The sequence below is a fragment of the Gymnogyps californianus genome, chromosome 1 (assembly GCF_018139145.2).
Source record: "Gymnogyps californianus isolate 813 chromosome 1, ASM1813914v2, whole genome shotgun sequence".
Classification (NCBI taxonomy): domain Eukaryota; kingdom Metazoa; phylum Chordata; class Aves; order Accipitriformes; family Cathartidae; genus Gymnogyps; species Gymnogyps californianus.
The window spans coordinates 98,372,387-98,393,618 of record NC_059471.1 but is presented as its reverse complement, the minus strand read 5'-3'; the positions used below and the strand labels follow the sequence as shown (position 1 = coordinate 98,393,618).

Here is a 21,232-nt window from a genome sequence, read left to right as displayed (position 1 = left end):
AGAGTAGAGCACACAGCTAAGCACACAAACTCCAGCTTCAACACGGGCCTCTGAACGCTTTTGAAACTCGAGGGAACCCAAATGAAGACACTGAGGGGCTGCAGCGTCACATGTATCTGCTTGCGGAGCATGACGTGTCAGGGAAGCAGTTGAGCCACAAGCTATCCAAAAACATAAGACCTGGTGTAAAAGCATACTTTCCCCTTATAAACTGCTGAAGAAAGAAATCAGGCTCCAGTGGTAAGTAATTTTGATCTTGCAAATGGATTTAAAAAAACATAGGTAAGAAGAATTAAAAAATAAACCCAATCCCTAAAAATCTGTATTTGAATTTAATGACCAACAAAGTAAAATTAAAGTTTCCCTTTCTTCTTTCTTCAGTTTTCCATTAAAGTTCTAGAATGGGCTTCTACTAGTGTGAATAAGTAACCTGAAAACACAAACGGATGGGTTCTGCAAATACACGTGTGCAAGCAGAATGCACTTAAAAATACACTTTGTTTTCTTTGAGGTAGTCTCATTTGTTCACGCTACTGCTCAAGGTAATCGGAAACTATCTGGCAGAGTATCTGGTAAACTACAGCGAGGCCTTGTATTTCTAAAAAATTACAACCATTCTATCAGTTATTGTTGAGAAGGGGGAGGGGGACAATTTCTTCATCAGTCAGGGGGAGCACAGAGTAACAGAAACTCAACAGTGTTGAGTTTATGCCACCTGCCCTTTCCAACATTTCCCGTGATCATGTTCACTCCGCATAGGGTGAATAAAGTATATGCAAAGTTTAATGAACGTGAGCAGAAAACGAGCGCGTCGCAGGAAATTTGTGCGTATGCAGCACTGCAGACCGGGGCTTTCTTCCTTTTGTCTTGCAATGAACACACCGCACCTTCTTCCAGAAGGCACGCACCTAGAGACCCAGGGCAGAGCCGCCAGCCAGCGGGTCGGCCGTCGGCCCCGTCGCCGGTAACGGCCGGTGGCCATACTCGGTTACCAGACCTGCCTCCTCCTCCTCCTCCTCCCCACCCTCTTCCCTTTGGATCCCGCCCTCCCACCTGGAAGCGCCCTCTGCCCCCCCCCCCCGCGGCGAATCCGTGCCCCGCCGAGGCGCTCCTCGCTCCCGCAGCCAGCGGCTCGGCAGCTGCCGGCGCCGGCCGCCCCACGGCGACCGCAGCCCCTCGTTCCCGGCTGCCGGCGGGGAAACACCGCTGCCGGCGGCACCAGCCCCAGCGGGGCTGTTTCCCTCACAGGGCCCGCGCCCTCCCCGGACCAACGGCTTTACCGGCCGAGCCCCGCCTGTGGGGACACCCTCCCGCCGCCCCCCCCCGCCGTTACACAGCCCCACCGGCTCGTCCCCCAGCCGCCACCGCCGCGGCGGAGGCAGCGTCGCCCGCGCCCCGCGGGCCCCGCACGGCGCCGCCGCGGGGGCTGCTCCAGCCCGCCTGACACACCGCCCCGGCGGGGCCGGCGCCCGGCAGCTCGGCGGGGCGCAGCCCGGCGGCGGGGCCGGAGCCTCCCGACGCCGCGGGGTGTGTGTGTGTGAGTGCGGGGTGGGGGGAGGAATGAGGCCTCGGCGCGGCCCCCGCGCCCACCGCGGGCACGGCCGGCGCTGAGCGGCGGGACCGCGCCGCAGCCGCCGGGAGCCCGGCGGGCGGCGGGGCCCGGCCCGGGATCCGGGAGCGGCTCCGCCGGGTTTTGCCTCGGACCCGCCTCGCCCCCCTCCCTACTGCCCTCCCTCCGCGCGCCGTGGCGCGGCCGCTGTAACAAAGAACAGGCGGCATGGAGGAGGCGGCGGCGGCGGAGGAGGAGGCGGCGGGGCTGCAGCCGCCGCCGCCCCGGGAGCCCTCGCCGCCGCCCCCGCCTCGGCCCCGCGCGTCCTGGGGAGCGGCGGGGCGGCGAGAGGAGGCGCGGCGGGCCAGGCCGCGCGGGGCGGCGGGGCGGGGGTCCCGCGTGGAGGTCCCGCGCGTGGGCCGGGGGGGGGGGGGGGAGCGGCGGGCGGGAGCGCGGGGAACCGGCGTTACCTGCCTGGGGAATGGCCAGACCCGGATCGGATCCGGACTCCGGGTTCCGATCCGCTCCGGAAACCACGCGCCACCGGAAGCCGGCGCGGCCGGCCGCAAAGCACGGCGGGAAGTGTAGTCCACCCGCGGCGGGGAGGGCCGCGCGGCCCGGACCCCGGCGCGAGCCGCCGCCGTTAGCGGGGTGGGGGCGGCGGCGGCGGCGCGGTCCCTCTCTCGGCGCCCTCATCGCCCTGGCTCGCCCCTGTCAGGGCAGCGGCCTTGCGCGGCGGCGGCCGGACCTCCAGCGCCGCGTCGCGGGGGTCCCCCCTAGCCGGGCCCGTTCCCGGGCGGGCGCGACACCTGTGCGAGGGACGGCCGCCCCCTCCCGGCCGGCTCCCCCGTACCGCCCTCCGCACCGCCGGCGCGGCGCTTCGGCTCTAGGCTGGGCTGGAGGAGGAGGGTGGCTGCCATTGAACTTGGCTTAGCACCCAGGTTGCACAACCTGCGTTTTTCCCTTCTCCTCCTGGGCAGTGTCAGCCGCGAGGGAGGAGTCCCAAAAGCAGTCCGTCAGGAGGCACGAAGGGGTCACAGAAATGCCTCATCAGGCACGTAGCAGGCTGCAGGCCCTATGATTTTTCCCCAGTTCAGCCGTGAACGAGTACCTGACCGCCCGTCTCCTCCGTAGCCAAGCCTCGTTGAGGCTAGCAAGTTCAGCGCTCCTAAGTCCCGTCAGCCCTGCGTTACCAGGACGTTATCAGGGCCCAGCCCTGCTGTGCTCAGGAGCAATGAGCGCGGCCACGCATACTGTTCAGGAACAACCAGCGATGCTTGCTTCTTTATATAGTGGGCTACCGCTGAGACCTGGTGCCCAGCAACCAAAGGATGTGGACTCTGTGCCCTCAGCTCAAGGGGTTTTAAACCCTTAGTTGGGGTTACTGTGGTGCTCGCCCCTCTCCCAGCTGAAAGGTGTGCTGTGCAGCCAAGAACACCCCTTCAGAGGCAGAGGCCAGGGCCAAGACGTGCTTATGCTTTTTGTATTCGAGCAAGATGCCCCCATTTTTTCCTCTGGTAAGAAGCGTTGCTTACAATGGAGTCCCCCCAAAGCCTTATGCAGTGTTTCCTGCCACTGTGGTGTGACTGGCCAGTCTTCACAGTAAGAGCACCCCTGAAGATTCAAAGACGATGGAAGGCAGGCGCCAGTTCTGTCCTCTCCAGGGGATGTACTCTTCTAATGCTACGTCTTTAACCGTTGGCTAAGGCCAGGGCCTTTCTCACTTCTCACCCATCCCATGTCCCCTTCTACACAAGTACCCAGTTTCAAAAGGGAGGTGTAGAGAGTATTGTGACTCTCTTCTTGTTAAGTGCTTGGGTAAACTGAAACAATGCAGCATTTGAATTTCGAAAATGTTGCTTCTTGGCAAAGCAGTATTAATTTAAGGAGGGGGAACTGTTTATTCTTTAAAAATGACTCACCAGAAGTTTTCAATGAGCACGAGCAGTAAGGGGAATTTTTCAAGGATCTAGCTGCATGTACAGGTCATTTGCTTTTTCAAAGACCAAAGCAGACTGGCCTTTAGTTTTGTATAGTCTGCTTTTACTTATTTTCCCTGTATATCTCAGTGCATATTCACATTACAGTTCTGTCTTTAGGCCTCCGCCTAGGTTTCTGCAGCATCCAGTGCACAAGGGTGGTTATCCTACCTGCAGTGCATTCATTCTGTCAGAGTAAGTATTGACTAATTCAGAATAGTTATCTGTATGTTTCCTAGCTGAAGCAGTCTGGATTTACAATGCACGTGAGTCTGGATCCTGCAGCTCCAAAATGATTTTTTTTTTTTTTTTGGTCAGTATTCCTACCTTTCTGCAGAGTTAACATCAGACTGTGAACTTACATCAGGCTCGCTGGGGTAGAGAGATGAAAAAAATGAAGATCCCGTCCAATCATTGTTTAAGAATGATGAACTGGAGGAAAGAGTATGGTGCCAGACTTAGTGCTACACCCATTCCTGCTCTCGCTCTGATAGGTCTTGTCACTTTTGCTAGCGTACACGAATGGCATCACCCAAGTTAAAAAATCTCACCCAAGATTAGAGCAGGAAGAAAAAGTAAGAAGGCTTGTTGGGAGACTATTAGGAAATTTCAGCTAAGCACTTCAACAATATAAAATAAACAGGCATAGAAATGTGGTCAGTAACTCCCAGTAAGGTAACATACAATTTCCTTGCAAAAGAAGGTACAGCACTCACTTTGGGAAGGGAAATAATAACACTATCGTGGCTATTTTCATGTGAATGCCTATTTTTGGTGGTTTTTGTTCGGTTTTTTTCCTCAGTCTGGTAGGGCTTTGTGGCAGCATTAATTTAAAACATAACTTTTTCAGTAAAATGATCGCAAGAGAACCTTATTCCCAGGCTGTGCTTATTTTAGTATTGGTGTATTCTAGGTAGGATCTAGGCCCTAACACTCCTCGCCTGTTGCCCCCCAAATTACAAATGGTTTCAGGATAATACAGTATAACTGAGAGAAAAAATAATGAGTAACCACAATGAGTTCCACAAATCCTTCTTCCATTAGATTCCCACCCAGTCCATGTTTCAGGCGATTTCCAAGGAACAAGAAGGGGCTACCTGATATGGCCGGGGTTATCAGAAACAACCCACACTGTCAGCACAGCGTAGGTGGAGAACTCTGCTCCTGAATAAACAGGTAAATGGACTGCGTTAAGCAACAGGTCAAATTAGTGAAGGAGAGTAGAAAACCATCTATTACACTTGGCTGACTAGGTATGTAGGACAGCACACTACACAGAGACAATTGGCTTTTATTGTATGTACAGCAGTAGTTATGTCTTTAAAAAATCCTCAGGCTTTTTAGTGATATAATAAATCTGTACATCATAGACTTCTTAATTGCACCAACTTAATTTTGTGTACACACAGAAAAAAGAAAAAAAAACCCCACCACAGAAGAAGTGACTATCACAGTTGAATGCTAGAAAAAAATGTTTTGCCCCACCTGGAATATCAGAGCTTAATACATTATTGGGAAATACAGAGTTATAGTATTGGAAAGACCTCAGCCCCATCCTTCCCAGCTATTTTCACACCATGCCAGCACCTTGCGCAGTAATAGTCTGGATGTCCTGAGTGAAATTACGTTATTCACCCTTAACTTAATCACCCTTGTTATATAGTTAATCTTGAGTTGTTTGTCACCAAGGCTGTGGCTTAGCAATGTACAGAAGCATATGCTGACTTTAAACACATGAATAAATCCACTTAGGTCCTGTGGAGGTCAAAGCATGAGGTCAGCTGTTCCCACTCACACTGGGAATGTCTTAGCCAGGAGCTACGGTATACTTAATTCTGTACCAGGATAAGCGCTTATCTCAAACTTCAGCTCTACAACTGAAAAACTGCAATAAACTAAAATGAAAAAGCCACACGGCTCCCACCTTGTATATAGCTCTTGCTCCTTGTAACACCTTGAGCTACCAGAGCTGAACAAGATGTTGAAACAAGAGCAAGATTCTTGTTTTGCTTCCCCATACACATTCGGTAGCATTTTATGCAGTCGACTTCGCTTTTTCCTATGATACTTTGCATACCAAGAACACCAAAACTTTACAAGAAATACACAGCAGAAAGCTTTCACTTGAAAACCACCTAGAACCAGCGAGGAGATGGCGTACCAGGAAATTCTGTAAAATTTCACTGATCCTCAAAACTGGTATCATTGCCAGGCAATAGAACACCTCGAAAAAAGCAGTGCTGTAAGCCAAGTCCTCTCAAGAGCAAGATAGTAACTACAGGTCTGCATGACCTGGAGCCCCAACCTCTCTCCCAAAGAGCGAGCAGGGGAAAAAGAAAATCTAACAGAAAGCATAAGAATAAAGCCCAGTATTTATGCCTGCACAGTTTATGACCTGTCCATTAAGTTGAAGTTTGCCAAAGGTATTTTGCTTTTTAAATGAATATGAACTTTTTTCCACTACGGCATTCCTTCTCCTTCCTGCTGCCTAAGATTCACGAGTTTCACACACAGTTAGGAGTGAAATGACTGTCACATTTCTTCCTGGGGGGAACTGGATGTGAAATACCAGTGATCTAGGGATAAAGGACCCCCTCCTCTCTAAAGTGACTTTTAAAGTGATCTCAGTCACTTTAAGAAAGTTACCTAGCCTGTATTCACACTTGAGATATTAGGTAGTTTTATTGCTTTAATCTACAAAGAGAAATTTAATTCTTGTACTACTTACTTGGTCAAAATTCACACTAAAGCCAAGGCAAATCTTGGTTAGGTAAGGATGCAGGTTGTCTCCATCAAGGCAAATGAAAAGCTAAAATGCAGATTAAGAAGGTTTAATTATGGGCAGAAAAATTCTTTAGAAAGGAAAAGCAAGCCTTCATCTCCTAGTCCTCATAAAATAAATACCATGCCTTCTTTGCTGTACAGAACATCCGGAAACACAAAAGTGTAAGAAAAGGGGCAAAAAGGAAGAAAGATTTCACAAGTTGTTTCCAAGCTATTGTTCTGAAGTAATTAAATTGGAAGGCAGAAAGCAAGAAGTTTTCAGTGTAATATCATGCAGAGATTTGTTCTGCTGTTCAAATGCGTGGTTATTAAAATTATGAAGATTGCAAAACATAAAAGAGCAAAATGATTCCTTCCGGCATCCTTCACGCAACTGCACAGGAAATACTCAGCACCTGACAGGATATGTCGCATTGTTACTTGTGCCAGTTTACAAATCTAGTCCTCCCGACCCAAACCTGTAGCATAGCTCCCGCTGGTTGTCAGGACCCAACTCAGGCTGACCTAAATACTAGTACACAAAAAATGTACACACTCAGATCTCCTGATCTTAAATGACAACGTAATCACCTCAGAAGGGGCGAATGGGATTCAATATTGTGGGCCTTTGGGGTTGTCACGACTGAGCAACTCAGTTGTCCCTTTGTGTTTAGTATCTTAGCTTGTTTTTACAGCAGGACATAAATTATTTGTAGAGGAGCAGGAAGAGGTGAGGAACACACCAGCCAGATATAGAGGTCAAACATCAAATCAGACGATGTTTATTTTCCTGAGGAGTGAAGGCAATTAAAAAACAAGATTCCCTTTTTACCCCAAATGCCTTGCTTTCCTCATCTTAAGAATTCATTCTCTCTCAATATATGCGAGCCCAAACCTTCACACAGTTTGCAGTATAGAATATTCCCAGTTCCCACCATCAAGACATGCATTTAGGCAATCACCAAGACCTTAAGAAAGGGGAACCAAAAAAACACTTCTTCAGTGTGTCTCTCTTCTTTGGGATAAGCTACGAGCAAACCCTACTTCTGTATTCTGCAAGCTACTCAGTGTTATTTCCACTCCATTCTACAGTACATGATAAAGCTTCTGTAAATTAAAATCCCAGTTCAGTAATTTAAGCAGACTTCAAGTAGCGTTATGTGCTCCCTTTACATTTCCAATTCCACAGCTCTTCGCTTTTAGTGTAGGGGGGTGCTACCCATGGAGCTCAGTCTCACTTTGATTTCTTGAACTCGGTGACCAGTTGTGGTTTTCTCCTTCAGCAAACAAGACCGAGCATTTAAAACATAGCAGGGATTTGACCCCCCACCCTGCCTTGTCATGCAAAGAGCTCCTAGTAAAGTCAAGGGGAAAAGTGTATGTTGAGAGTACATAACATCAGGTTTTTTAATGCTCGCATCATGCACCACTCTAGAACAAATGAAGAAACCTAACTTCTACTTTGAATTAAATTAACAATAAACAAAAGGGTTCAAACACATTCAAGCTGGACAAACCTGCATTACTGAACTGGGATTTCTAAGCACATTACAGCTCTAGAAGACTCATTTGTAACCAATTTTCGAAATACAGAATATTAAAATGCCTTCAAGTCTTTTCATAGTAAGCAGCATGCTTAAACGTACAACTATTTGATAGTCTGGACTGCTGTACTACCACAGTGATTCTAGGAGGTTACACATAAACAGAATTTTTAAACAGTAGGCTCAGTTAGAAGACTTTGACAATTCATTTCTTCTAATATTTTCTTGCTAAAAAAGAAACCAAACCCCTCTACTTTTATATTCTTTGTAAAAATATTTACCAAGGAATCTAGAGTCCATCACAAGTTTTGAAATGTGTTTCTGTTCTTCAGTGACTTTCTATTTTTGAAGAATGGTTTAAGTGGAAAGCCCAAATATCTGCCAAAGTGTTGGATGTCTTAAGGGGAGGAAAGGGGGTGGGGAGGGGAAATCACTGTTGGCAAAGCAGGCACAAATCTATCATCCATTCATGTCAGTAATTTAGATGGAATGGATGTTTTTCTTGGCTAAACAGAACAGGCTTGGTCCTTTGTCCTCAGTAGGAATGTAGATGATGGAAAAGTAGAGGTATGCTGGAAAGATGGTACCTGTGAAATACTGACATTTTACTCTTCTTAATAGCCACAACAAGAACTATGCCTTTACTTTCATCAGTTCTTCCTTTTAATTTAAAGGAGCCAGCTGCAATATTTAATGAGGAAAAAAAGAGTTAAAAAACTCACCCGACCAACCACTCACCACATGACAACACTGGTAGATCTAGAAACTGAAAGATGCTAAGGGAATTAGCATTAGTTGTTGTTATTTTTTAAAAAGCTCTCTTCACAACTGTGTTTTCTAAGATCTCAGTAAGTGTTTGGCAAATAAAACAAGCTGTCTAATGAAAAGCATTATAGCGTTAAATATGCTCTATTCATCACTTATTGCTCCTAGCTTTGCATTTGATATGATGGTTAATATACTTGTCTAACAAGTACTTGGGAGAAGGAATTAGAGCCCCTAAGATAGGTTTTTGCATTAGCAACGCAGCTTCTCATACAGGGAAGAAAAGCTACATATAAGAATTCGTAAATGTTTTGTTTGTGAGTAGACTCAAGTAGACTTTAAAAAAAGTTCTGTTTTTTTTAAGCATAACTTATGCACAGAACATTAAACAATATGCTAGTATAAGTATTTGCATAATTTATTGATCTATGGCTAATATCAAAGGCATCTCTCCACCTACATGGACTGAGCAGTTATTACAGCAGGCTACAGTTATTACAGTAGGCTATCTTAATCAGCATTTTAGTCCTGCTTCTGAAAACTTACCCGTTTCCAAATTACAATACAAACTGGATCTGGGTCTCTCTTTTCCCTTTCAGCCTGACTAGGAAAACAAGTTGAGACTTGCGTTGCTACTATTCCAGGCTGCAGTAAGGAAGCACAGTGGGATCTTCTCTCTTTATAGTGGTTCAGTCATGTAGCAGGTATGATGTTTCAGTTCTTAGCTCCCCGTTAATGTAAACTAGATGCTTACGCACAGGTCCTCCCCACCTGCACCATTCCCTGTCCTCCCTCATCTTCTACAATAAACCACATGGTCCTCCAAAAGCTGTCCTGATACAATTAGCGCTGCTTGTATTTGGAGGAGCAACTTTATAATCAGAGAGAAAAAGCGTTCTGGAAAAATAAACAAAAAAGGCAAGCTTTCTGTTTATTCCTGGACCACTGTATTAGTGAACATCATTTTATGCAAGTCATCAGCTGTATTTGTATTCTCTAGTACTGCTCTGTAAACAAATGGTCAACTGATGTGCAAGTATCCCATCAGAGAGTGTTCAGTGTCATATGTATGGTTCTGCCGAAGCACCATTCAGTTTGTTCTTGCTTTTGTTTTTGGAAAGAAGTTTTCTGTTCAGAATACGTGAAAGCGTGCCTCCTTTCTTGCGTGTTTCCTCTGACAGTGGCTGCTGCAGGTAGACAAGATCGTTGTGTGATTGACTCATTCCTGGATCCTTCTGATGATGTCGCCGGCGGAAAAAGAGCTTTGCGCTTTTTTTCAAAATCCCACCTGCGAAAGGAAACGGCAGAGGTGCGGGACGCTTTAGACAGAACAGGCTGCTTTCCTCTTGGAGCTCAGCTTTAACTGTAACTGCAGCACAACTGAAAAAAGCCTTGGTCTTAACGTTTCCAGTTTAAGCATCACCCTGGTTAACTATTCAAACAATGTTAGGAAGCTAAGAGCGTGGTGAATCTAAAGCAAGAGTATTGATGGTTTGTAACCTAGATGCCATAATAGTACAAGTTCCACCTTGGAACAAGTGATTTCAGATACTGGCAAGCGCGAGCAATCGTCTTGCTTTCAGCCAGAGGCACACATACACACACTACATGCTACTGAATCGCCCTTGACCCGCTGTGGATCCAGCTCTCTCCCAACCGAACACCACTGAGAAATTCAGACTCCATGGAAGTATGTACTTCTCCGCTTCTCCTCATTCCATGCAAGTATCATGCAAACTGAATCATGACAGACTGTGGTAGTTCTAGATATATGCATATAAACACACTTGTACAGTTAGCAGAACAGTTCAGGAGAGAAGAGCTCACATATATTGCTAGAGGAGCACTAAAGAAAAAGGAATTTTCCTTCAGTTCTTTCAGAAATGATGCTGTTGAAAAGGAAGGAAAGCTACTGTGAAACATGCCTATGAGCAATCAAATATTAATCCTCTGACTTCAGCTTCTAAAGTCAATCCACACATTTTTTGGAAGTCTCCTTCCTCACACTTTATTAGCTTCAAGTGCTCTTCTGAAACCTGTTAGTGGTCAAACATACACATGCACAGCATTTGGTGTGGGTTGTACACTGGGTTCTCACATGTCAAAGAGGCATATCCAATCTTTCCGCCACAATAAAAGTAGAGAGTATTTTATAAAAAGAATTAAATAGAGGAAGTAATGTTACTCTTTGTTGTTTCAGAGATCAAAGGAGCTGAAAAGAAAAGATTAACCAGTGATGCACAACACAAAGGTGGCATTTTAATTTGAGGTGAAGGACACTGTTGGTGCCAGAGAACAGTGCCTGGCAGTCTACTTGCATGCAGTAGGCCCATACAAGCCAGACAGCACGTAGTCTACGCGAATTCGGTAGCACCACCTAGAGTAACAATCACGAAGCATTTGCTATTTTAAAATCCTGTTAGGAATAGCAATTCACTTCAAGCAGATAAAAATAATGTTACATCTGCTTCCAACAGGTTCAGAAATTTGCTCAAATCCCTTCTGTGGTAAATTAAGTTGCTCTATTTTGTTGTATTCCTTCCCTTGATCCCATGTCAAACCTATTATGCAGCCAAGGCAACTGCAGCTGTCATCTCACCAGGGACTGGGGACTCATGTTGCCAACACCAGCCACCAGTACTCTTCTCTCTTTGCAAGCTCGGGTTGTTTTTGCAGCCACCGTTCTGCCAAATTCCTCCTTCCCTTTCCATGTGCACACGTGTGCCTGATGTGTAAGGCAGCTCGGCTGCAGCTGACAGGGACACCGCTCCGAGCTCTCTGAGCTACCAGCAACACCCAGCCTGGTGTCAGTACATCAGCCCCAGGTTAAAATAGCAACAGTTTTGTACAGAGTTGGGTAGTGTTGTTGTCCAAGTGGCACGAGCCAATTTGAACGAAGGAGGACCCAGGTAGCAAGCCAACACAGGAGCCTTCTGGCAGTCAGACTAGTACGTGAGGACAGTCATCTCCCTGGCAAAGCTTCCACACCTCGTTTCCGCACCACTATCAGGTTTCCCGATTCCTTCTCAGTTCAGCTATTAATTCCTGTCACTGCACGGTCTTGATTCTGCTTTTCCTCCCATTGCAAATGGATACAAAAAGCAACACACAGACCAATTCTTTCATGCGATACTGTGCAATAGCTAGAATTACATATTTGTCCCCCAAGGACTTGACACAGGCTGTGTGTCCTTTTGCACAGCGACAGCTGCAGAATAGGTACTTCATGGCAGCTCTGTTGCACGCAGCCAGATGCTTCTTTGTTCAGACCAGAGCAGTTACAAACATGTGCTTGGGTGTATTACTTTGTATTTTAAGGACTGAACACTCAGCACCTGGGAGGATATTCTAGCATGTTTTGTCTTGCTGCTGCTGAGACTTTTCTCACAGGGCACAATGGGATGGAAGCAGAAGTCAGCTGAAAGCAACTGGAACTCATGGATTTGAATCTTGTCTGCTCTCCCATTACCCTCTGATTGATCTTTTTGGCAAGGCAGTACCACTTCAAGCTGTTGTCAACAGCATAAAAGAAACAGTGTTCAACCCCATGATACTGACAGTTGTTAATATGCAAAGGCTGGGGGGGACTGATGAGGCCTTGCCGCTGTGCGGCTTTTGTTTTAGCAGTTAGCTGTTCTGCCCAGCAGTCCTGGCAGCTGCAGCTGGAGCTGTGCCAACAGAAGGAGTAGGACTGAAGGGTTTATCCGTAAGCAGCTATTTAGTCCTATCCATTCAGACTGATTTCCCATACTAGGAAATAGAACCGAACCGAGAATGCTGCAAAAATTGTGCTGGTGGCCTGGGACAACTCGCTGTAGCTGAAAAACTGCAGGCAGTGCTTCCCTGAGAGCAGCACAGACTCAGCACAAGCAGCAGCCCCCCGACATGAAAGCTCCCTGTGTTTTCGGAGGTACTGAGGTCATTGCTACCTGGAAGCTTGCCACATCCCCGCTGCCACGCATCAGTCTCTAGCCAGTTTGGTACGTGCTGCCTGACAGTGGCTCCAGCTGTTGTGGAGGCATGCACCCCTGCTAAGAAGGCAGGGTAGGGCAAATCACAAGCTTGGTGATGCTCGTGCTATCTGCATGCTTACTTCTCGAGTTCAACAGGATCCATATGCCAACTCTGCCCCTAACACCAGGAGATAAGCAGAGAGCATGTCAAGAGTGCTGTACAGACTGATTGGTCTTCATAGGCTCCTCTGCGCTAGTTTAGGGTGTTCTGAAAATGCTTGTGGGGCTAGGATCACTTCTGAATCTCATTTTTGTTAATGAAGGAAGATTTCCTTCCCCATCTACAAGGATATGAATACAGATTGCTTCTTTCCATTCCTTCCCAACTTCCAAAACAGTTTTTATCCAGGTGGTTTTGTAAATACCTGCTGAGGTCCTGGTAGCTCTACAAGTTAGGCTAGAAAAGAGATCTAGAAAACTGTAAGCAGCAGGTTTTAAAATAAGCTTTCTGCATATGCATATCCAGTTATAGGGTCACACGTGGTTTGCATGAGCTGATTTTGTTTGATAACCAGATACTATGGGAATGGGCATGATGGGGAGAGATCAGGAATGTAGAACACCCCTCCAAGCCTTCCTTGCTGTCCATTCTGCGTGACCCACCTGGACAGCATGACACCAGAAGAATGATTTGTTACAGCAGACTAGTCTGCTAAGACACCTGAGCACGGGAAGGTAATTTTGGAGGGAGGAAAGCAATGGATGGGGGAAGAAAATGGGTGCCAAACTATGTTTTGCTCCAGTTTTTACGAGTGTACTATTGTAAAGCTACATTTTCTTAAAAAAGAAAGACAAAAATAACTTACTGTGTAGGTAATTAATTCTGGTTGGCATAGTAGTCCTCTTAAGTTTATAAAAGGGAATGGGTAAGAAAGAGGAAGTCAGAAAGGTAAAAAACCAAAAATATGCAAGAGTAAAAAAAAAAAAGATAGTGCTAACTTTGAGACATTAATACATACACAAGGCTTTTTAAAGCAGAAGGGGTTCTGTTTGCTTTGTTTGAATTTTGTTTGGGTTTTTTGTTGTGTTTGGTTTTGTGTGTTTTTTTTAAAAGGGAAAGCATTTGACAAAACAGAAACCTAACTGAAGGCAGGAGGGTTGAAATGTTTTCCTGTCTCACTCCATAAAAGCTACTCAGCTGTGACAAAGCAGAGATTCAAGACTTCCACAAAGAGATCTGTGTATAAAGAAGGGGATTTGAGACAGTTTTTAAAAATAGTTTTTCAAGATGAGACAACTCTCTCAAATATTAGAGATACTTTGCACCTTTTAGCAGTCCTGTACTACATCGTGTAAACAGGATCTTTAGAAGCCTCATCTCTTTGCAACATATTGCACAGGGGAAAAAAAAAACTAGACAACAGCTCACATACAAACTTCCACTTGCTTGTTTTTGAATAACATGTTAAAGAAGAGTCCAGAGGTTTTGCAAAATCTCATTCAGCTTCCTAAATTTTTCCAGGCTCCAAATGAGACAAATCCCTTCACAACTAACCCCCCAGCCCCACCCCAAACACACCCAAAACCTTCCAATGCCTGACCATCTATGTCAAATTGATTGTTGCTGTACCATCCTGATCTATCAGGTGGAGCAATACAGCTGTGAGGCAGCCAGAAAACCTCGATGATCTAAAGGAGAGCCTTGGCAAAGAGGTCCAGTGTATGCCTTATGTGGGGGGGATCACGATAATCTAGTAACGTACTGAGGTTTTGTAGTAAGCCATTTTACCGTATCTCCGGTAAGGAAAGAATAGAAAATAATAAAGCAAAAGAGGGATGGATATGGGTGAGAACACAACAATTTTTGCAACTTCAACATGCAGCCCATGAGACCGGTGTGCTGCCTGTTCAGCGCACAGTCCACTGCACTGGCTCTTGTGTCAGACTTCCTAATAGCCCCTGTGTTTACCACTTGGCCAAAAACCAGTGCTACAGCCTCAGAGGTTAATGGATTTATAAAGGAAAGACAAAGAATCCTATGACATTTTCAAACTGCAGCTATCCAGGTGTGTAACTACATAAGCAAAATGATCTGACCCCTTATTTACTTATTAAATTACCTTTTATTCCTTTTTCTTTAGCAAACTACTTATTAATGAAATCAGTGAAATGGGAGAAACTGTTCACAAGGCAGTTAAGAGAGAGTGTACTTCTGGTTTAGCTGTGGTGCTTCCTGAACGCACACTTCAGTGAGGGCAGGGGAATCTTGTGCTCAGAGACATGAAGGAGGAGAAGGAACGTATCAGAAAGCAACCATGGAACCCTGCCATTTTCATGTTAGTAATGGGGCTGCTAATATAGCACAAGTCCTTGTTTACAAGAACATGGTTTTCATCGAGGAACTGACGATGTGGCTAGTTATTTCTCTCCCAGATAACTGAGTTGGGCTTAGTGAGCTGCCTTCAACTTCTAAGGGTGAGCCCTTTTATTTCCTGATGGAGGGGAGTGTAAGAGAGCCTGACCTGGCTCAGAGAGCCAGAGGACTGCACTCTTTATGGCTGCTAGTAAGACAGCTTCGACCAACACCACAATCACAAGGAGTTTAAGGCAAAAATCAGTAAGAAAGGATGAACTACTACAGTGTTGCATGACACGGCCAATTACGTAGAGAAAGAGTCATTCACTGAAGCGGAGGTAAGGACCACATACCTTTAGATTTTTTCATGCTCCCAGTTTCTGAAACACTTAATGAGCTCCCGGATATTTCTTCACAGGTCTGGTCTAAGAGCGTGTTGGTGTCCCACTGTTGGCTGCTGTTATCCAAACCCCAAGCCTTATGGGCACTTTGCTGTGGGTCAGTATCAGGTACTATTTCTGAAGCACCTAATGATAGCTTTTCATCAGAGGTGACATCTGCAACAGCTTCCTCTGCAGTGGGTGGATCTACTTCTTTGCAGGAGCTGTCCATGGCTGCAGCATAGTCCATCATCAGTGCAGCTTCACTGTCCTGAGATAAAGAGGTCTGCCCAGCGAAAATAAAAGACAACACTGACACAAGCCGCTCTGCTGGAAAAAAACCAAGCCTCCCTGCAAAAGTCTGTTCTTTGCTCTTCTTTACATTTTTATTTGTATTGCTCAGGGCTATCAGAAAGCCACTTGAAGCTTCCTTAGCTCTGCTAAAGGTGAGGAGTATATAGCCAAGTTTTAATCATGTTAAAGCCAAATGACTGGAAAAAAAAAATTAAGTACATGCCTCCCACCTATCTCTGGCCCCACTGCAAATAATGGGACTCTCTCCTACATGTGCTGCTGTAATGAAGTATCAGCATGCATAGACAATCTTTTGGTCTTTTAAGAAAATAAATATCAAAGCATTTCATCTTGTAGAAGGACTTCTTGTCAGCTGTATCAGCTAAACACATATCCATGCAGTCCCAGTGCCCCATTTCCCAAGCAGACACATCTGGCACTGTGGCAGCTGACCCTCATTTCCCCCCACTCATCACAGCACAGTGATGATGAGGGGATCCATGCCCACCGACTTGGCTTTCACTCAGAGCTCTTTAGGGGTCCTGTGCATAACAGCAAGACTTGACAGCAAATGTCCATACAGCAGCCTGCAGGGAAAGGACTACAGGCAGGCACCAACCATCAGATGGGAGACTGAGGCTGTGGATGAAGAAAGTCTGGAGGAATGCTATATACCATGTGAGAAACAGTCTTCTGCTTGCCCTCCCTCTGGAAGAGAGCCCAGAGGACTAGGAGGTTTTTCAGAGCGTTTTAAGAACTTTGAAAAAAATAGAAAAATCTTTCATACTTTTTCTGTGCATCTTCCTGCATGGGCGAAACACAGAGAAGGACTAATTATCCTCTGTTCTCACCTAAACTGGTTTTCCCAAATCCCTAATCATCCCACTCCCATCCAAGGATACCATGCATTTTTAATCAGGCTGTCAAATCTATCAATCAAAAACTAACACCCTCCCCAATAAACCCACTCTGATTTGGATTAACTTGAAACAGTTACTGAAACAAAGTGGCACACAGATCTAGATCCTGCAGAGACTGCTGAATGGCAGACAGCAGAACGCACGTTAAGTTAAATGCATGTTAAGTTAACATCGCACTCAGTGGAGTAAAGATTTACAGTACTAAGCATTAAATATAAGTGTTGTTTTCTGCTCTACCTTGGACACCCCTGATATGATAATGGTGCTCTTCTTTCTAGGAGACTTCAACTTCTGCTTTGCAGACTCACTTAACTGCCGAATGGCTGCTTCTGCAACAGGATCGGTGCCATTCAGTACCAGCAGTTCTGAAAAGCAAGCATTATTTCAGAGGAAGAAAGAAAAAACAGGAAAAAACAGAGCAAAGAGAGGCAGAGTTTGTTCTTGACTTAAAATTCCAAGAACTTAGCAGAAATGGTATAAACATCAGGCATACCAAAACATCTTCCAATTCACTACCCATCTATTGGGTCTTGTCTTTCCCTTCTGTTACCCATTCTTTTGAGAAAAGGTACCTAAGTTGTACTAGAAACCCTTGCCCTGAGCACACAGGAGGTTTTCGAAGCCTAGAGAAAACATCCAATTATTTCAATGCATTGCTACACTGCGGTGACTATAATCCAGAAGTGGTGGGCAGAGCATCAGGTATCACAGTTGTGAAGAGCCATAGTTCTAACATGGTACAAAGCTGGCACATGCCACTACTATTTCAGGTAGCTATTTTGCTCTTTTTCCAGACATCCTTGCTCGGCATTTCCAGGTTTGCTACGGCACTATGATAGGATGGGGAAGGCAAAGTGGCACTCACTCGGCACTTTATCAGCTGCCTCTAAAGCCTGTAAAGTGCACCCCCTTTCCCCTCCGAACATTGCACAGGAATGAAAAACCTGCTTTATAAAATGCTCTTTAATGACAAACACAAGTTTATTTTTAAGCACGGCCATTTCTGGCATCTAGTATGCAAGTACTTTGGGCGCAGCAAACAGACACTAATCAAATTCATCAAGGAACAAAAAAGGTTAAGAAAGTTAACGAAACAAAACCCCCCTTATTTAACTGTCTGAGGTGGGCTTTTCTATTAGAAAGAGTTTTAACAACAAAAGAATACAGGCAGGAACAGCACTAGAATTAATTAAACCGAGCAGTGCCTTTTGTTACTGTGACATTAATGCAGTAAAAGACGAGGCCTGAATAATTACGCTGCACCAAGTATCTCAGATACTTTTGGAACTTAGGAGTATGTGTGCACAAGGGGTATGCATAGCCATGCGTGTCTGCACACTTGTTATAAACCCCTACTTTTCCATCTCCCTAGCCACTGCAAAGCCCCCAGGAACAGCTGAGAGCATCCAGGACAGCATCACTGGCACTTGCTAATTCTTATTGTTGTCATCACTTATAACTATGGCATGGCCACGGCATCTTTTCCGTAGTGCTTGTTGCTATTTTGGCATGATGTTTGTAATAACTATTACCTAAGTTACTGCCATATCAAATGCTCCTTTGTATTTCTTTCATTTGGCTTAAACATTTGTTCTAATGAGTAATTCTTCCTGCTGTATTGTATAAACATTTCACAGAAATTCCCCTGCACTCCCATAAAAACAGTCCATATCAATGTGCTCTAAGTTGTCTTCAGATGAGTTTTCCAGTAAGTGCTTTATATCTTTAATATCATAAACAGTTATGAGAGTTAACTCAGAAGTCTAGCACTATTTTAACATTTCCCAAATTGGCTTAGTAATACCATCCTGCTTCATGGTATCAGAGTACTTCTTAGTCTAGAGATAGGGAAAGAGTCAAGTGCTATTACAGCTATTCACGGTTATTGGTTCATGCTCTTCCCCAGATTTCTGTCTTTTGACCAATACATTTCTCTCTCTCAGCAAGCCTCCTGACTGTTTCCAGGAGCAGTCTAGATCATCTCCAGATTGTCCCATCTGCACTCAAATCTGTACAAAGAAAACTGGACTCCACATCATGTGCCGTTTGCAGCTAGACTCTGAAAATTCAGAGTTGCAACTTGAGAAGGTAAAATGCCCCAGAGTCAAAATCAGGTTTAATACAGTCTAAGTGAATTTATAATTAAAGTTATTAACAATGCCACCTGACACACTGAAGGCGCTTCAGCTGTATGCCAGGTGACTTAGGAAGGTGGAAAAACAGGCACAGCAAGATTGTGTATTTGCATTAGCACAAAAAAGCCCAGTGGCAGAGCTAGGAAGAGAATTCAGTCTTCCTCGCATCAGTCCAGCCTCGTGCCTTCTGTTCAGACAGGGGGACTGCACAATGGCCCTAGAGGTAAGTTTCACAGGGTTTTAATTTTGTGCAGTGTCCCCCATGCCTTTATAAAGGAGGAATCTTTCATTTAGAAGTAAGAGAAAACATAGCCTGGCTTTTCTGCAGTCACCTCCCCTCTCCAAACCACAGCTCATTGTTATTTATTCAAAATTAGTAATTTAAATCACCAGTTAAAAACAGACCTCTATTGCAAGACTACTATGTCCCTAACCACAGTACTTGCTAACATAAACATCTCCGTGCCTGTTGAAAGGCAGCAGCCATATGGGTTTGCTGTTATTTTAACAGGATTACATTAATCCCATGTGCAGCAGAGAGAGACATATTCTCATTAGCAGCTTTGAACATTTCTATTACCTGTATCTGAAGACGATAAAGTTTTGCTGACTGGAGCACCATGAGAATGGATAGCTTGAATAGAGAAATCCTTTTCAATCACCTTTACTTTAACTGGAGTTTTCACAGGAGAATCTGAGGACCAAGTTTTTTGGTTATTTAAACTATTCAAGACATTTATTATGAAAATAATAAGAATTTATTATACCAGTGTTAAAGCCTGTTCAAATCATAAATGTTTGAGAAAGTTGTTTAATACAAACTCTCAACACATACTCTCTATGGTAACCTGACCCCAAAAGACCTGTGAAGTGTAGGAATTTATTGTTTTTAAACATTTTACTATAATATGCTAGACAACACCCACTTAAGTAAAAGATCTACTTTAATAACTTAAAAGAATGCAGCTCGTCATGAGACTTCACACAAAGACTGTTTAGAGGTTTTACTTTCATACTTAGCCCAAGAAGAATCAGAAAGTCTACTCCTGAGAGGTATACTGAAAAAAATGTTGTAACAAGATGACACCAATCCTTATTAGAGATTATAATACAGACCAAGGCACAGGATGGCCTGTCACTGGCAAACACTCTAAGAGTCTGATCCTTTTATCATGTGGAAAACCATCCACCAAACCCAAGCTCTTCTGCATTATCACTCTACCAGGCAGCTTTAAAGTGTGTATTAAAAGGAGCATTAACCACTCCTCTTGTAAGAACAAGGCTTCATGAAAATTAAAAACCTGATTCTGAAGAATACAAACAATGCCCCCTACCATCAACACATCAGAGAAGTCCGGACAACAGTGCCTTTCCTTACATCCCACTTCCCCCCCTAACTTCTATTCCCCACGGATAATCCTAAGGGTGAACAGAGAAAGAAGTGGACTTCCTCACCTGTGCTCAGTGGAGATGATCTCCCTTCTAGACGAGGTTTGGTTTTCACAGCAGTTACAGTAGTGACCACAGTCCCACAGGGCATCACAGTGCGATCCTTTTCTATCTTAGTGGCTGGCACTGGAGAAGAGACTTGCGACGTCTTTAATTCACTGGGTTCTATAAAAGAGAACTAGGAGGACAAAAAAATGTCACCTTAGAATCACAGTCAAGCAAGAAGGACACTAATGTTTCTAGCTAGTACTCCTTCAGCGTTTTTACTAATGTTCAAGAGCCAAACAGCTAATTCTTTTGATAGACACAAATACCACGTGAAGCGTTACCATGCAATCTGAATGCACTACTCTAAGTTGGCCACAAATTGCACTGCACTGTGAGTGAAGATCAGCATTCACAAGTACTTCCTGAAGTAAAATATCCACAATAAAACCATCCAAATGCAGTAGTACCTCTGCACTAATGGATCCCAGCCCGGGCCCCGGCTCTGGGCTGCTCTCACTGGCCCTGCTGTTCAGTGCAAAGCTTTGCTGGCCAGAAGGTTGTTTCCTGAACAAGTCTAGAGGTACAGTCGCCCTTGCGGACAAAGGACCTAGAAGAAATAAAATCAACAAAATCAGTGTACATCTGAGCTGTCAGTATGTTTAAGGACGAGAAGATGGGAAAGGAGGAGGAAGAACACAGGCAGCTAATTGCAAGAACTGGTTCTATACCACAGGGCAGAAACATGGCAGTTTTCACAGTTTGCTTTCCATTTTACGACTATGCCTCAGCCTAGCCTAATACTGTGCAACAGGAAAGAATGGAGACTTGAAACGTTACTTATTTGCCATTTCCATATTTCGGGCCATTTTTTCCCTGTATATGCAGAATGCATGGAGGAAAAGAAAACATCTAGAAATACTACTATTAGGTTCTTGAACAATCTCTATAACCAGTTACCTGCATCTTTCATTTCAGAGAATGCTCTGGATTCCTGGTAAACTGGTATAGCATTAAGAATAGTCTTTCTTAATTTGAACTTTGGTGCAAGTTCAGCAGTTCTCTTGTTCCTCTCCTTACTTTACTAGCTATACTAGACTGGAGCAAACTATTAGCAAAATTACTGCATGATTTCAGAGAGGAAATCCTGGTCTTCTACG

At 44.9% G+C, this 21,232-nt stretch overlaps 1 protein-coding gene across 2 annotated transcripts in view; it reads right to left on the bottom strand.

The window, feature by feature from the left end:
• Positions 1 to 4,803: 4,803 nt before the first annotated feature.
• Positions 4,804 to 21,232, bottom strand: part of C2CD2 (C2 calcium dependent domain containing 2) — a 42,666-nt gene continuing 26,237 nt past the window's right edge. For both annotated transcript variants that reach the window (XM_050898900.1, XM_050898891.1), the window contains exons 9-14: positions 20,543 to 20,682; positions 20,094 to 20,265; positions 19,219 to 19,332; positions 16,741 to 16,868; positions 15,263 to 15,575; positions 4,804 to 9,888 (exon numbers count right to left, since the gene is read on the bottom strand). In XM_050898900.1, the coding sequence (XP_050754857.1) occupies positions 9,662 to 9,888; positions 15,263 to 15,575; positions 16,741 to 16,868; positions 19,219 to 19,332; positions 20,094 to 20,265; positions 20,543 to 20,682 (1,094 nt within the window). In that variant the 3' untranslated portion in view covers positions 4,804 to 9,661. The remainder of the gene's footprint in view (positions 9,889 to 15,262; positions 15,576 to 16,740; positions 16,869 to 19,218; positions 19,333 to 20,093; positions 20,266 to 20,542; positions 20,683 to 21,232) is intronic.